Source organism: Botryllus schlosseri, chromosome 6 (genome assembly GCF_051294905.1).
Source record: "Botryllus schlosseri isolate E-star chromosome 6, Bs_hap1, whole genome shotgun sequence".
NCBI lineage: Eukaryota > Metazoa > Chordata > Ascidiacea > Stolidobranchia > Styelidae > Botryllus > Botryllus schlosseri.
The window spans coordinates 27,745,715-27,761,229 of NC_137241.1; the positions used below are offsets into that span (position 1 = coordinate 27,745,715).

Genomic DNA, 15,515 nt, shown 5'->3' on the forward strand with positions numbered 1-15,515 from the left:
ATTTCCTCTATATCTGACCTAAATTTTCAAAAAAGAGGACAAAATCTCAAAAAAGAGGACAAAAGGGCGTCCTCCGAGGACACTTCCACAAAAGTCAAAAAAGAGGACAAATCCTCTTAAAAGAGGACGTATGGTAAGCCTAGGTTAGCAGTCCTATTAGAACGTGTTTACTGTCCGTGTTTGGTTGTCCAGAGGACGATTTTTTCTTTTGACTCGAAATCTAAAGTCACGTCTGGTCAGAATTACCCAAAAATATCCGAAACAAAGTATGCAATAGAATCCGAATCCGATCCGACTGTCTCAAAATCCGGTCCTAACTCCATCCGAGTCCGTTCAATGACCGTCACTAGTATGCACGCTCCATTTATATTTGTAAGACATTCTGTTCTGTGATAACTCAATTTTCGAACGAGATATTCTGCGAGGAAGTTGGCGCTACGCCTTACAACTTCTTTAAAAATCATTTAATGAATGGAGTGCAGCCAGGCTACGAAATGTAGACAGAATAAATATGATCAAAACGCAACGTGTCCGTGTATTATAAAACAGCCTTTCCCTGCGACATCCAGTCCGCGTCCAAAATGTGGCGATGTCACAGTTCAATTCTCTTGCCATCGCCGGGCCCGGCAGTGATCTCTCGCACGGTGCTGAAACACAGCGACCAATTTTAACTGGGTGTTTAAGCCTGTGCACAATGTATATTGTATCGTAGACCAGGGTTCCCAACCTGTGGGTCATGACTCATGACCCCTACCATCTGCAAGTCTACTCCACCGTAACAAAAGAAGTTAAATTCAAATTTAATAAAAACACTAGTATAGCAATAAGTGACTTCTTGATCTGAGTTTAATTTCTTTCCTCCACCGCCAAACCAGATATTTAAGAAAATTGCTAGAGCAAAAACAAGTCAATTTAGTTCACTCAAATTCACTGAATGTATGAAAACAAATGAACATATCATGTTTGTGCGTTGTATTTATACCATTTTACGATTTTAACTACTGGTTACTCTATAAATCGAGTTTTTATAATAAAATACCTTTTCCAAACTGCTGAAAAAATAGGGGGCCATTGATTTCCCAGGTTTTCAAAGGGAACCGCATTGTGAAAAGTTTGGGAACCCCTGTTGTAGATCGTGCGAAGAAAGCACATCCGAGCAACAACATCAAACCTGTCGCTATCCAAGCCATTCAATAGCGCCGATTCCACGGCCACAGTCTGCTCGGGAGGGGTTCCGAATGCCAGATTTCGCAGCGAAAACCAGAACAGAAAATAGCTGAAATGAAGCCGACGCCATGAATATATCCTCGAAATATCCACCGTCAAACAAAGAGTCAGAAAACTGGAACCTCATCTACTTTTCCAAATTAGATTAGAGTTAGAATAACTACACAGTTCCTTCCAAACCATATTAGCATTAGAACTACTGAATTCACGAAAATTTGGAAATGGAATAAAGTTCAGTTCATGACCAATCAAAGCTAATTCTCGATAAGCATGTGAATTACAAATGTCTGTACAGCAGGGGTGTCAAACATACAGCCCGCCAGACGATTCAATCCGGCCTGCGTAGCAATTCTGAGTAAATTGAAAAACTTTGTATCACCCATTGCATTTCCTAAAAATGTTGAAATTTTAGTCGGAACTATTATACTTTCTTTAAATCAGTGGTTCCAAACGTGGGCGATATCGCCCCCCAGGGGGCGATTTGGCGGCCTAGGGGAGCGAAAATGACAAAGGGGGCGAAAATAGCGAAGGGGGCATTAGGGGGGCGATGACGCGTTAAAACGGCTATATTGGAGTCAATTCGGAGAAATGACCTTTTTTTTTTTTGGACAACCAACGGAAATTTGGTTGCAAAAGTGTAAAATTCGACAACGATCCGAAACGTTGACCATTTTTTTTTTAGTCAACCCGCCGATGACTACAGATTATATACCGATTTTTCGGTTCACAAAATCTGGGGGGCGATGATCGGCGTTGAGCTTGAAAAGGGGGCGATGAGTCGAAAAAGGTTGGGAACCACTGCTTTAAATAATCGTTCAAGTCAGCAAATGTAGAGTGTGTTCAGTTCATAGACCACGTTTCTACTATCCGACAATGGTATTGTACTTTCATTCCACTGACCATTGACAACCCGATTTCGAGAAGGCAAAAATTGCACACTGAATTGAGGGTTTTATGGAAAAAAATTACCGAAAAGTAGTTATTCACATAAGCCAAAACGCTGCAAAACCGTTATATGCAGTGCTGTGTCACTTCCGACTCAAAAGTTCACGGCTGCAAGGGAAACTTGTACTGCAATTATGCTGATAATGAATTAAATTCAAACGGACCAACTTATATCGCCGTTAGAGCCACTGTTTTAGTGGTTTATAACTGTGTTCAACCTGCCTATCATCGTATTTTTGTCGATTCCGTTGTTTGCGAATGACGGTGTTTCTAGAATAGCACCCTTATTATGATTCGTAATATAATATCATGCCTGATAAGAAAGCATTCCGGTGGAAAACAAGGCCATGGATTTTGAGGTAACTTTTTGAAATCATTTGACTGGTGCGGCCCGCGAGCAATCAGGTTTGAATCCGGCCCGCGGCGCAAGTCGAGTTTGACACCCCTGCTGTACAGCAAGCTTGCCCCGTTTCGCACTTTACAGCTCTCCTGTTGCAATTTCAGGATAACTAGAAATTAGATTAGAATTTAAATTAGAGCATGGAAACGTTTCACAAATTCAATCATAATTGGACCACTGGCATTTCGCTTTAATTACCTTCTCTGTAACATGGAAAGCTTTTTCTTTAACAGGTGTGCCATTCGAGCGCGCAAACCGTTTGAATACTCGCGTTTATACTGTTCTTTGTTGTACAGGTCAATCACTCTGCGTATCACGAAATCTCGTTTTTAATAGGGAAACAGTGTATTTACTATTTGCACTTACTCTTTGGTGAATTCTGGTGCGGGCGCTCCTTCGTACAGTTGACCTGTAAATGATCAGGAGCTGCGAGCACGTAACATATGGAATACAGTGTTTAAATACAAATCAACCCTCTCGCAATGTGTGCGGGAAAATATCCACAGCAAGGCACAATAAAATAGGTCGATATTTGCGGCATATCATAGTGAAGGTGCTTACTGCTCAGAGTAGTCATAATTGCTACCTACATAGAAGCAGATGAAATGCCGTGATTTTCTATTTTCCAAGTAGAAGTAGCGATGTCTACGACATGCCAAAGCAACTTCAAATAGAAATATAAAACGATGGGTCTGAAAAGCAGTCGGTGTCGCATACGTTTGGTAGTAAATCGGAAACGGCTGCTTTCAAATTTCAAGACGGACCTTCACGACAGGGTTGTAACCAAGTCGCACAGCTCCGAGTCACAAGTCATTCTCACTTTTATGGTTTTGACTCGAGTCAAGTCGAGTCATTTTCAATTCACCACCGAGTCAAGTCTGAGTCCAAGTCATCGAGCAGAGGTTCGAGTCCGAGTCATGGTATTATGACTCGAGTCCGAGTCCAAGTCATTGTGTTGACTGCTCAGTTTCCAGTTAAAGTCTTATTAAACCCACTCTTATAGCTCTGTTTGGTGATATCAAATGGTTCGCATTTATAAATATACTAATTTTCCTCACTTTTAACAGTTTCTGGTCGCATTTTTAAGTACCAGTACCAATAGACGTAATCCCAATAAGGTCGTTACTTTACTGTTCTTTGAAATTACAATGAAATGTCGGTCTTGGCCGTCTGAATCTCGAGTCATATGACTTGGTTTGAGTCATGCGCAATGACTTGAGTCCAAGTCGAGTCGAGTCATTTGTGTATTTTGAGAAAATGACTCGAGTCGAGTCGAGTTAATAAAAAAATCGTGACCCGAGTCTGACTCGAGTCGAGTCATGACTCGAGTCATTACAACCCTGCTTCACGACAATCCAAAATGACTGAGGACAGCATAAACAGAACAATTTTTGAAAATACATTCCCTCGCCGTGATAAAGGGGACTATTTCGCCCATTTGTTGCGACAATTTCACTGACAAGACTGATGCGAACCAGTCCAAAAAATTTCTTTCTACGTCACAAAGCCCAAGCATAACATGTACGTAATTTCGGGTCAAATACACGTAGAAGTGGAACTGGAAATAGCAAGGGGAGCAGTCTAAAACTAGCCAGTCGAGTAAGTAGCGAAAGTAGGCAATACCTAGTTGAGTAACTCTGAAAGAAGCAAACGTATTTTCTGAACAGCAAGTACGCCTCTATAGATCATATTCACATTGAAACGGAGAGACTCCATCTGTCATCCAACCGAAATACAGAACAAACAAAGAAACAGCAACAATGATAATAATGACACATAGATGGAAAGTGATTCGAGGCGGAATTGTCCAAGATTAGGCTGCATCAAAATAGCAAGACTACTCAGACTCACTCCAATCGTTTCTCGTACTTTTGAGCCAAGATCCGTATTCAGCCGTCAATCTCTTAACAGATTTCACAGTCTCGTTGACGTAGACATAATAGTAACACGAAGAATCTTCCGAAACGGTTTCTACGCGATGGAAGGCATCTGCCGGAATCTAATATGAGAATATCGGCCGAGCTTATTCCGGATAACTAGTGAATTGTTTATACGCTCAAATTTCAAGTCTAATCTAATTTGTAGTTTTCCTTAAAATGATACAGGAAAACTGAATAGTGCGATCGTATATTGACTCGACTTGGACTCGAGTCATTGCGCACGACTCGAACCAAGTCATATGTCTCGAGACTCAGACGGCCAAGACTGACATTTCATTGGAAAATTAGTATGTTACAAATGCAAACTATTCGATATCACCAAATGGAGTTATAAAAAGGTGGTTTACCAAGACTTTGACTGGAAACTGAGCATTCAACACAATGACTTGGACTCGGACTTGACGGTGAATTGAAAATGACTAGACTTGACCCGAGGCAAAACTATAAAAGTGAGATTGACTCTCGACTTGGTTACTTACAACCCTGCTCACAAATTCGGAATTGAATTCAATCTCTAAGTTTTTGAAAATTTAGCAATTCTAATTCTATCCCAACTTGGCATTGTTCAGCAGTTACCGCGATGGCTATTTCACGCAGTGGTGGACGACTTAGCTTTATCGGCATTGCAAAAAGATGTTTACCTGCAGATTCTCTCCAGCAATTAAATCAGTTTTTGTTTCATTGATATGAACGACGACCTTTCCTCTTAGTACATGGATGACAGCGCTTCCGATGTCTTTGCTGACGTAATTGTCTAGATGGAGCCCTGGGAATGAACAAGACTCGGCTAAGACGAAAGATTTTATTACTAGACCGAATGGAATTCAATTGAATAACATATTGATATTGAAATGAACCCTAAATTTTGGCTGACACTCGTCAGGGGTAATCGTCAGCAACTAGTAGAGATTTCAAAAATCTTTCGATGAAAACACTAACATCGCCAAATATGATGTTATTGACGTAAAGAATTCAAAAAAATCAAGGCAAACAGATGACTTATGCTTATTGTTCAATTTTTAAATCATACACTAACTCCTTCTTTTGGCATAACGTAGGTTGCCGGATTTTTGATAAAACTCAGCTCCGAGGAACATAAGTGAAAGAATGGCCTCTCCCAATGATGAGAGATCTGCCGTATCAATACTTTTTCGCACAAATAGAATTATCCATTAACTGTTTGCCTATGGCAGAATTCATGTACGCCGCCTGTTGATTCAAGCTTCAATAGCTGAATCAATTTTATTCCACATCAAGGAAAGAAGCGCTGAAATGCAAAGGAAACACAATGGTATTGAGTCAATACATCATCAGTATTTTTCCTCTCCACAATAGCACAGTCCAGAGTGCCAAGCACCACTTTTAAATGCAAATTCCTTAATCTGACCGGGTAGGGTTCGAACCCATAGTCGTCAGATTGATCGCTAAGGTAATCATCTTATCCACGACGGAAGCTATTGCTGTACGAGAATACTGGCAGCTGAGCATGTTATATCAAATTCCCACGAGAAAACAACGAAACATATTTATATTTGGTTTGCAAATACCGCTATTTAAAAAAAGTAAAAAACAAAATTGTAAGCTGCTATGTTGAATATGGAGTCAGTAATGTCAATCGATATCATACAATTCCGACAAACCTGGAAAATCAGACACAAACACAACTCTATGACTTGTAGTAAAGTTTTTCCATTTGTCTTTAATCGTCTTTAGCTCCTCTCTCCAATTCGACAGATCACTCAACAGCGGCAACACAAATTTCGGCTTCTCAAACACCGACCACTGATAATTTGCGATGTCCATATCAGGGTCGTATATCCTGAAAGAGATATTTTCAATATACAACATACAACGGTTCATACAGATATTGGCCGCACCTCTGCTGGAACCTGCGGTTCATTGACTTCCACACGTCAAAGTACACAGCTGAATTGTTTATACCTAGATTTTTTAATTGTTCGCCGATGCAGACCGCGTATTGATATGCCATCGCCGGTTGTAGTGTCCAACGTAGTCTTTTGCTACGTGAAAACGCCTGTCACAAAGTTCAAAATATTTGAAAACCGCGAGAAAATGATTTTTCAAAACCTCAAAGCGGACTTGGACAATTACATAATTCTAGTAGTCCAGTCAGACTAATTAGAGTGAAATGCCGATAATTTAATTCTAATCTAATGAACAAAGTATTTCTATGCTGTAATATTAATTCTTATCTAATTTCAGGTTTCCCTGAAAATGCTACCGTAGGAGATCTGTATGGTTTGCATAGAGCCAAGCTCGAATTTGGAAAAAAAAACTTTCATCTTTAATTTAAATTCCAATCAAATTAGTGAAAGCTGTAAATTTTTAGTATTCCCGCTCTGCCTCAAAGCAAAGAAAAGTTGCCAGTTCCGTTTATTCGTGATCAATACGGTAATAAGAATATTTTATTAAGAAATAGATATCCATTTAAAACTACTTACCTCGGGCTTCAGGAAACCTACATCTCCAGTATCGAGGTCTTTGTATGTGATTTTGATGTGCTGATTGGAAAAAGAATGAACCATCATGTCCCAGCTGTAGCCGTACAACCCTTGCACCCATCCATTGTAACCCTGTGTAAAATGATCATATTACGGTCTCATAATAACGGAATTATTGTCAGAACTGGTCAGAGGAGAGGTCACCACATTTTGGTGATCTTGCTTTTCCTTATGGGTTTGTGTGTTTGCGTAGTCTCCTTAATTTTAGTTTTCTGTCAACTAGTAAAATTACACAGCTCAAAACTTCATGTACCATGCCTAATAGCGGCGTACCGTAACTGCCGTTCTCAAAAGCAGGCAAAACAAGTAGGCCTACACAACTCAAAAATGAATATGAATGGTATAATCTGTGACAAAAATCTGAGAGACATAACAAATGCAATGATAGAACTTACGTTCCAGATCAAAATTGATCAAGATTAAAAATAGAATGCCACAGACAAGCAGTATATGACTAAATCCAGGCCTAACGGAAAATTTGGCATTGCAGCATAACTGCTTAAAAAGTAATTCATACTCACTTTTGTAATAAAATGTGAATATGGTAAGAACGACTGTGTAATGACGTATGTGCAACAGAAGCACATGACCAGCAATCGGGTGAGCGTCCACCTGGAGAGTAAATTTTTGAAAAATGATCAACAATAATATCAATAGAATACAGGTACCAATTCAACATACTTTGGTTCGACTGATTCCTTGCTGCGCTCCTCATTACACACTTTACTCTCGCTTTTCACACTAACGTACCACCGACAACCAGCTATTCGCGATAATAGTATTCGGAAAGAGCTGGGATCACAGAATATAAAAGAGCACGCCATCATCACATACGGGAACATACCTGTTATTTACAAAAGCCCGTCAATACTGATTCTTATAAATGTCGGTAATCTTACCGATGTTGAACATAACCGAATTCATCCCGTGAAATGATGCGCATAGCGTCAGGCCAATCATTCTGGTCTTTTCAAAAAGCAGCATGAATCCGACGGATATATCAAATATAAAACCGCCGATATGTACAATCCATAAATCGATACTTTCATTTGATAAAAAAGGCCTGAAAATATTACAGTCGCAATTAAAAACCGGCGGTGCTGAACAGAAAAATATTAGACTTGCCTGAACGGATCAAATACCCATTCCCGCGACAACTTTTGCATAGAGTATCCTTTTAGCCAGTCTCCTTCTGTTTTTTTGATGCCGGCATAAAAATATACAATGAACACCTATTTACATCAAAAGAAGAGCAGAGCGTTCTAAATACCAGTAATTTACGTGAAGAAACAACAGAAAAGCTCCACTAACATAACCATTTTTCAACAGTTAATATCTGAAGACAAAAAGCATAGGTGATCAATATCATTTATTGGACCGAAACTCTTGATGCATTATTTAAAAATAATTCAGAAATATTCAGAAACACTTCATCTTTAAAGAACTTCTTCGAGGTACAGAACTTCAATATACGATTGGATAGTATATTGATATTGAAATTAACCCGGATATTTTCAGTTGACACTCGTCAGGGGTTAATTCTCAGCAACTAGTAGAGAATTGGAAAGAACATTGTGTATCAACAATCGTATCACCAAATATGACGGCACTGGCATGGAATTTTGAATAATCGAGGTGAAGGGATATCTTAAGCTCAATGTACTATTTTGAGATGGTAAACAAACTCCTTCATCTTTAAAAATCGTATGTTGAAAGAGTATACACCAATACAGTGTGGAAATCTAACAGATATAACGATTACCCCTGACGAGTGTCAGCCAAAAATATTCGGGTTCATTTCAATATGAATATACCATTCAATTGTATATTGAAGTTCTGAACCTCCAAGAAGCTCTTCAGATACCGGTATAACAAAATGCAGAGTAATACATACACAAGTGTCAAATATGTGACTCTGAAACTAACGATTATTAACTATAACTCATCTCTTACCTGAAAACGAAAGAGCACATAATTCCAATGTGGAACAGTCGGCTTCTTATTGTTACCAAATATCAAGTTATCGACAGACCTGCAGAATTGTACTATTATGATATCATCAGGCAAGGTACACATCAATTAACTCACATGTAACGATGAGCGTCTGACACGGCAAGAAGGACAGCAATGAGACCAAACAAATAAGAATGATTGTTCCAAACACTTGTATCCAACATGAAGAAATACCAGTAGATTACAGTGTACGATAAAATGTTGAGTCGATAAAGGTAGCCGATCGCAACAAAAAACGAATCTGAAAAGAAAAAAGGTACTTGTTCAGAGCCAGGATGGGCGATGACTGCACAAAGATTTGTGTACTACTTGATTACTAACGATAAATTCTTTAACCACATCTGAAGACATATGATGAGGAGCTTTGAGTGACACAGAAACACTCCATTGGTGTTGAATAGTTGTTCAGTATCAGTATCAGATTATTAATAATTTGATCATTTCAAATCACCACGAGACTGCGATAAAATGAAATTCAATTCGGTAGGCCTACAGCTGAGAGTCTGAGACACATTAGGGTTCAAGTTCAAGTCATAGTGTTTTGACTCGACTCCGAGTCCAAGTCATTATGTTTAATCCGGTTCAACCTACCGCTCGATTATATAGAATGGATGGTAATTTTCCTCAGTCTTAACAGTTTCTGGCCCTATTTTCCAAGTATCAGGACTGATAGATGAAATACTAATAATGTCGTATCTTTACTATTCTTCAAAGTTGCAATGAAATGTCTGTCTTGGCTGTCCTAGTCTCGAGTCAAATGACTTGGTTCGAGTCATGCACAATGACTCGAGTACAAGACGAGTCAATTCGAGTGATTTTACGCACTTGAAAAAATGACAGGAGTCAAGTCGAGTCACCAAAAAATTACAACTACAACAACAAAACTACCGTACAACTCTGAGACTGGGGCTGATCAAAAACAAGTTTTGTTTCCAAATTTTACAGGCTATTCGATAAAATTGAAAGGTTGGCTAAAAAAACACCACACATCACATTCGTTAACTAATGATTATATAACTACCTACCTTAAATACTATTATTTCAAATTTGTAAAGTTTTGTACACTGCAATAACTTCGCATCTGCCAGTTGGAATTGAGGCAAATTTGCTATGCATATTTTTCTAGACAACTAACTAATTTTTTTCAAATAAATATCTCCAATAACTTCACTTCTACAGGTTGGAATTGTGCCAATTTGGTGTGCAGTGGTGTATTTGGTGTTTTTTCAGCCAACCTTACAATTTTACCGAATAGCCAGTAATATTTGAAGCGAACAGTTATTTTTTTACAAACTTACTGTAGCCCAAGCGCTAAGCACTAATTAACTACCGTAGCGAGCTTGTAGGTGAGCTTTTCCAGTTTAGGAGGTATGGTGTGTGAGCTACTAATTATGTCATCAACTGCCATATAGGCCTACTTAAACTGTTACAGTCCAACTAGAACATATATAAAGTATGACTTACTACAAAATAATATTGCATACATCACAACCATGACATCAAATTTGAAAGGCTTCAATCCATGAATGAGAGGAAATGTGCAAAACTTTGCGCTTTCAACACCAAATCTCTGATCAGCTCGAAACATCCCTCTTTCCTGGATGACATCCATCATCATGAAAAATCCTGAAGAGAAACAAGTTTGAGGACACGAATACGGAAAAAGCAAATTAATAATCAAAGCAAGGAACATACAACCTGAATCACAATGCACATTAATGGGAGTGTCATCGGATTAAGTTTGTATTAAAAATTTGAAGTCGCTACAAAGCCATGAAACAGCAATACAATACAATATTGTAGTATCTTTGGCTGGGCAAAACCATAATACAAACATAATTGTTTGCAAAGATTGTATTGGCAATGCATGACCAATGACCATCTAGACATGCATGCTCGGATCATGTCGAATCCATAATAAACGAAACCTGGAAAGTGATTGCTATCGAAAACTTTATGGTATATGACACAGTAACGGTAGTTCCTTTACTAATATTCAATACAGCAATGTAAATCTAATGTAGGAAATAGTTCGAATTAGTATTAGTATGACAATTTATCTCAGCTAGGCAATTAGAAATGAATCAAACAATTATCCACATCATAATTCCACTACCAGTGTCTGTAAATGAATATCCAACTACTTTGTCGCTTCCCAGTTCTCAGTCAATGAAACAGATTATAAGGGAAATCTAATAGAACCACGCCATCGACATGTAGTAGAAGGATAGCTAAAATACAGACAGGGCTATACAATGAATTCATGTACGGATCTAACCAAAACTTATCCGAAGGAATGCCAAAAGAGATGCGTCACAGCGACGAAAGAGGAACCGTTCAACATCAAGATTATATCCATTTTTGAAGAACATCTTTCGGGTTGACTCTTGAAGGGACTTTGCTTTCTTTGAAACACCCAAAAACTACTACAATAACGTTTGATTGGAACCTGTACGGAAATTGACAGGCTCGAATTAGAAAATTAGTTTCTGGCAAAAAGAGGCTCTATGGCTATGCAGATAACGATCCCTGACCGAGCATAATCACAACCAGTAAAGTGAGTGAAAATAAGACGAGGGCGACTCGTTTGAGATTTTCATAATGGTAAACACAAACAAAATCTTCCAACCATGCAGTTATGGCTCTTGGGACTGTAGTCGTCCACTTGAAAATATACCAACAAAATCATTCACGAAACGTGATTGGATAGTTTTTAATCATAAAAGTAGTTTCAGAGCATAGCGGGTACATAAAAAATGCAAGACCAAATTTTGAGCGTAATTTCGTTCTTCAGATATACCCAGCTATCGAATCAAAGCCATAACCATACACTATAAAACCATAGCTATTTACAACGTAGCTACGTTGTAAATTGCTATGATAAAACCATCACGGAGACGTCATTGGATCAGTGTTGGGATCAAGTCACTACCTTCAAGTCACGAGTCATTTCGAGCCGTTGCACATTTTGACTCGAGTGAAGTCAAGTCAATCGATTTTCGAAGGTGACTCGAGTCAAGTCAAGTCGCTCAATTTTTGGAGGTGACTCGAGTCAAGTCGAGTCAAGTCAAGTCAAGTCATGAGTCAAGTCACAATTCCAATCAAATATTAGAACCAAGAACTAACTCACCATCTGTTACATGAAAGCCACAGAGATATTTCTTTTTTATGGATTCCAGGACACTGTGGTATTGAAGGGAATGAAGTCGCTTACCGACTTGCGAAAGAGGCTGCGGCCCATGACTTCGCTGACCAAAGTGTAGATCTTACTTCTAGCGAGGCCAACTCATTGATTTTAAGTCACTGTAGGCAAGACCGGAACCAACGTTTCATCGAAACCGCCTCTGGAGCACATTTCAAGCAGTTCTGCCCTGACATATACACAAAACTACCAACTTTAACCACGCCACGCCGTGCCGAAACCACCATTTTCAGATTACGGACCGGACACTGTCGTCTCAACTCCCATCTCAGCAAAATTGGATGCTCCGATAACCCCGATTGTACCACATGCCATGTTGAAGAAACTGCAGAGCACGTTATTATCGAGTGTGCGAAGTACGCCAACGAAAGATGCCAGTTTAGAGCTGCCGTACTGGACTTGAGAGTACCCTTCACCATGGAAAATATAATAACTACCGATTATATATTACCTTTGCTGTGGGAATTCCTTGCCAAGACAAAGAGACAGTACTAAATGTTTAGTTGACTGTATTTACTAATCACAATATCGATTCGATTAGCAACTGTTATGTCGTGACGCAAAATACCATAGTTGTTATATGCGTCACTACAATTGTTTTTAAATATAATAATAATAATAATATAAGTCACAATTCAAGTCAAGTTGCTTTTTAAAAGTATGAGGCATGATTATGTCATTGCATTTTGCAAGCTGTCTGAAATACAGATTGAGTGGTCCGTGATTTTGAACCGATCAACGAATACAGAGTTAAATATACACTTAAGAAGGCACTGTATTGCCCACATATACGTAGAAATGCTAAACTACGTAAGTAATTGCATACCCTCAGTTTACAGTTACCATCCAAGATAGAGAAAAGAGAAACGAATTTACACTCATTTAAAAATTGATATGAAATATGAAAATTGATACAATTCGAGCCTGCACCAATGGTTGAGGACTATATAAACTATATTCGAATTCAATTTCAATAAAACAAGAGGTTTAGTTAAGGTAAGAACAGAGAACAGAACTATACATTTCGTTATTAAATTACTTTACTATACTAGGTTGCGACAACGTAAGCTGTAAGCTTCGATCACTTTGTTTGCGGTCAATTTATTTGTGAGAGAACAATGGAGGCTTAGTAAAACGCACGGTCATTGAAGGGTGGGTTTCAAATAGTCAACTTAATCCCGTCGTCGGGCTTAAGCTACACCCCTCAGGCTGAAGTCGGTTTCAAAAGTGTGACTTGAGGGGATTTCCCCTCCAGCGTGCGCTTAGTTAAGACAGATATCCAAGCCAGCTAGGGGGTAGGCTGAAGTCACCAGTGCTGGTAACTGTTGTGCTGGTTGTTGAAGGATACTGGCCGTTTTTCTGATGTATAGCTTGGCAAATCAGATTAGATCATTGTATATTGCTTTCAGGCAGTTTGGAACAATGTTTTTATCACAAACGTGACAAGTTGATGTCATACCGTTATATAGTGGGATTTACAGGGGAATGCTGCAGGGGTGTTCGTATACTGAACGGATTTCAGGTCAAATGGATAGCCAGAGCCCTGAGGCACACAGGACACATCAGCACTTCTTCCATACCCGCACCATATAGTATCAAGCAATGTTCCCCATGACCACTGTAACCCGCGATCGCTGGCCCCAATCGATTCAGTTACGAATATGATATGACTCTGGTTACGAGAGAGGGGATGTCAGATTGGTGGACGCTTATCGTTACCACTACGCTATCTCCCCTGCCTATGTGGGTAAACAATAGTCAGCGATGCGAATCCGTTAAGGTAATGATGCTGATGAGTGGTCATGGGGAACATCGATTAATATGGCACATGTATCGAAGAAGCACCGAGATTAGGTTGTGACGTCTTGTCTGCATCTTGCTGTCACCTTGTCATTGCAGTTTTCTGACTCTTCAGAATTTCTTGGTTACCTCTTAAGCATGTCGGTGTTTTGACAGTTTGCCTTTGCTGGGGTCATAGCCAAAAAGTGAACGCATGACGCGTCATTAGAAAAATGAAAATATGTATCGTACGTATTTGGTACAGTATGGCCTAATCAACGTTGCACGCAATTTTGCCAGATTGCATGGTTTTTTATCTTGATTTCCATTTTCGTCCCACCCATATGAGCGTTGTCGTAAATATGTTCAACCGCTGTTACTTTCAGCAATAGTGCTGACTATATGGAACTTTCATCAATATGTATATTTTTGACTTTATTAAATATTGCTGATGACGTAGGTATTGTTTTTACCAGCATTGTGCTCATACTCAATTTGGTCTAGTTGACTCTTTGGCTATCACCACTCAAAATTTATTATCCTGAACAAGCAATGGCTGGCACTGCACGCGCTCCGAATTCCAGCACAGCTGAAAAAAATGGATTTATCGACTTGATTGGAAATTACCCCGTTTTGATTACCAGCAAAACTAGTGGACAGAGCGATAAGGATTTTAGAAAGAATAAAGAAGCGGCCTGGCGCAAACTTGTCAGTGAATTCAATTCATCAGGAATTGCACAAGTGGAGAGAAATGAGGACAAGTTGAAAAAACTCTGGAAAAATTTGAAGAGCGATTGTAAAAAGCATGAGGCGCAACGACCACTATAATTATGAAAACCCGCTTTACTTGCCAAAGCATGATAAAATAACTTTTCGCAGACCAAAATAACTTTTCGCAGACCAGGAACGGACTTGAAAAGTGCTGGTCTACGGACCAGAGGTTGCCGACCCCTGCAATCAACTGCGGAATTTTGGACATATTGCAGCAATATAAATATCAACATTTTTTTAAAACTCATGGTATTTATCATTTTCATCTTTCCAAACAGCTCGCTCTAAGCCTAAGGCCACCTATGAAGAAATGAGGTTGGATGTGCTAAACGCTAAATTGGAGGAGAGCAAGGCTAAAAAAAGACTCCTGGAAAAGGATTTGGAAATGAGAGTTACGGAGACGAGAATGAGACAAATTGAGCATGATCTCAAAGTGAATCATTATAAAAAAAAGTCCGAGATGCTGGACAAAAAGTATCAGTGAATTTTTGCTCACTGAATCCAGTGTCTGAACCAATTTTCTGTATACTTAGTTCAATTTCGTTGACACGCCATTCTTTTCTTGCCGAGGTTTTCCACACTGCTCATGCTATCCTGTATTGCAATTTATAAAATTGCTTCCACCGTTTTTCTACACCGCTTAGGCGCTTATGCTATCCTGCTATACTGTTTTATGCTATCCTGCTATACTGTGTTAAACTTACTATCAGCCGCTA

General features: G+C 39.1%; 1 protein-coding gene across 4 annotated transcripts; it reads right to left on the reverse strand.

Annotated features, from left to right (window-relative positions):
- Positions 1-449: 449 nt before the first annotated feature.
- On the reverse strand, positions 450-11,529 carry LOC145441938 (vitamin K-dependent gamma-carboxylase-like). 4 transcript variants are annotated; one of them, XM_080319890.1, is made up of 17 exons: positions 11,326-11,528; positions 10,512-10,673; positions 9,123-9,288; positions 8,988-9,066; positions 8,160-8,266; positions 7,934-8,097; positions 7,716-7,878; positions 7,556-7,646; positions 6,975-7,106; positions 6,390-6,547; positions 6,153-6,331; positions 5,154-5,278; positions 4,424-4,571; positions 2,939-2,981; positions 2,771-2,878; positions 1,172-1,276; positions 450-647 (listed from the first exon to the last, which is right to left on the reverse strand). In XM_080319890.1, the coding sequence occupies exons 1-17, from the start codon at positions 11,417-11,419 to the stop codon at positions 593-595; spliced, it is 2,079 nt and encodes a 692-aa protein (XP_080176016.1). In that variant the 5' UTR covers positions 11,420-11,528; the 3' UTR covers positions 450-592. The 4 variants fall into 4 exon arrangements, 3 of the variants coding, with proteins under 3 accessions (XP_080176016.1, XP_080176017.1, XP_080176018.1); XR_013915920.1 differs by lacking the exon at positions 450-647 and adding an exon at positions 2,537-2,681 and having other exon boundaries at positions 11,326-11,529; XM_080319891.1 differs by lacking the exon at positions 1,172-1,276 and having other exon boundaries at positions 11,326-11,529.
- Positions 11,530-15,515: the final 3,986 nt, after the last annotated feature.

What these genes read in the sequence shown, in the direction of transcription:
- LOC145441938 (XM_080319890.1), bottom strand. Translation starts at nt 11,419, where the DNA reads ATGTTCTTCAAAAATGGATATAATCTTGATGTTGAACGGTTCCTCTTT. An exon ending in ATGTGCTCTTTCGTTTTCAG is followed by an intron (nt 8,267 to 8,987) that starts GTAAGAGATGAG and finishes TGATGTAAATAG; the next exon opens with GTGTTCATTGTATATTTTTA. An exon ending in GCACCAGAATTCACCAAAGA is followed by an intron (nt 2,879 to 2,938) that starts GTAAGTGCAAAT and finishes CGTGATACGCAG; the next exon opens with AGTGATTGACCTGTACAACA.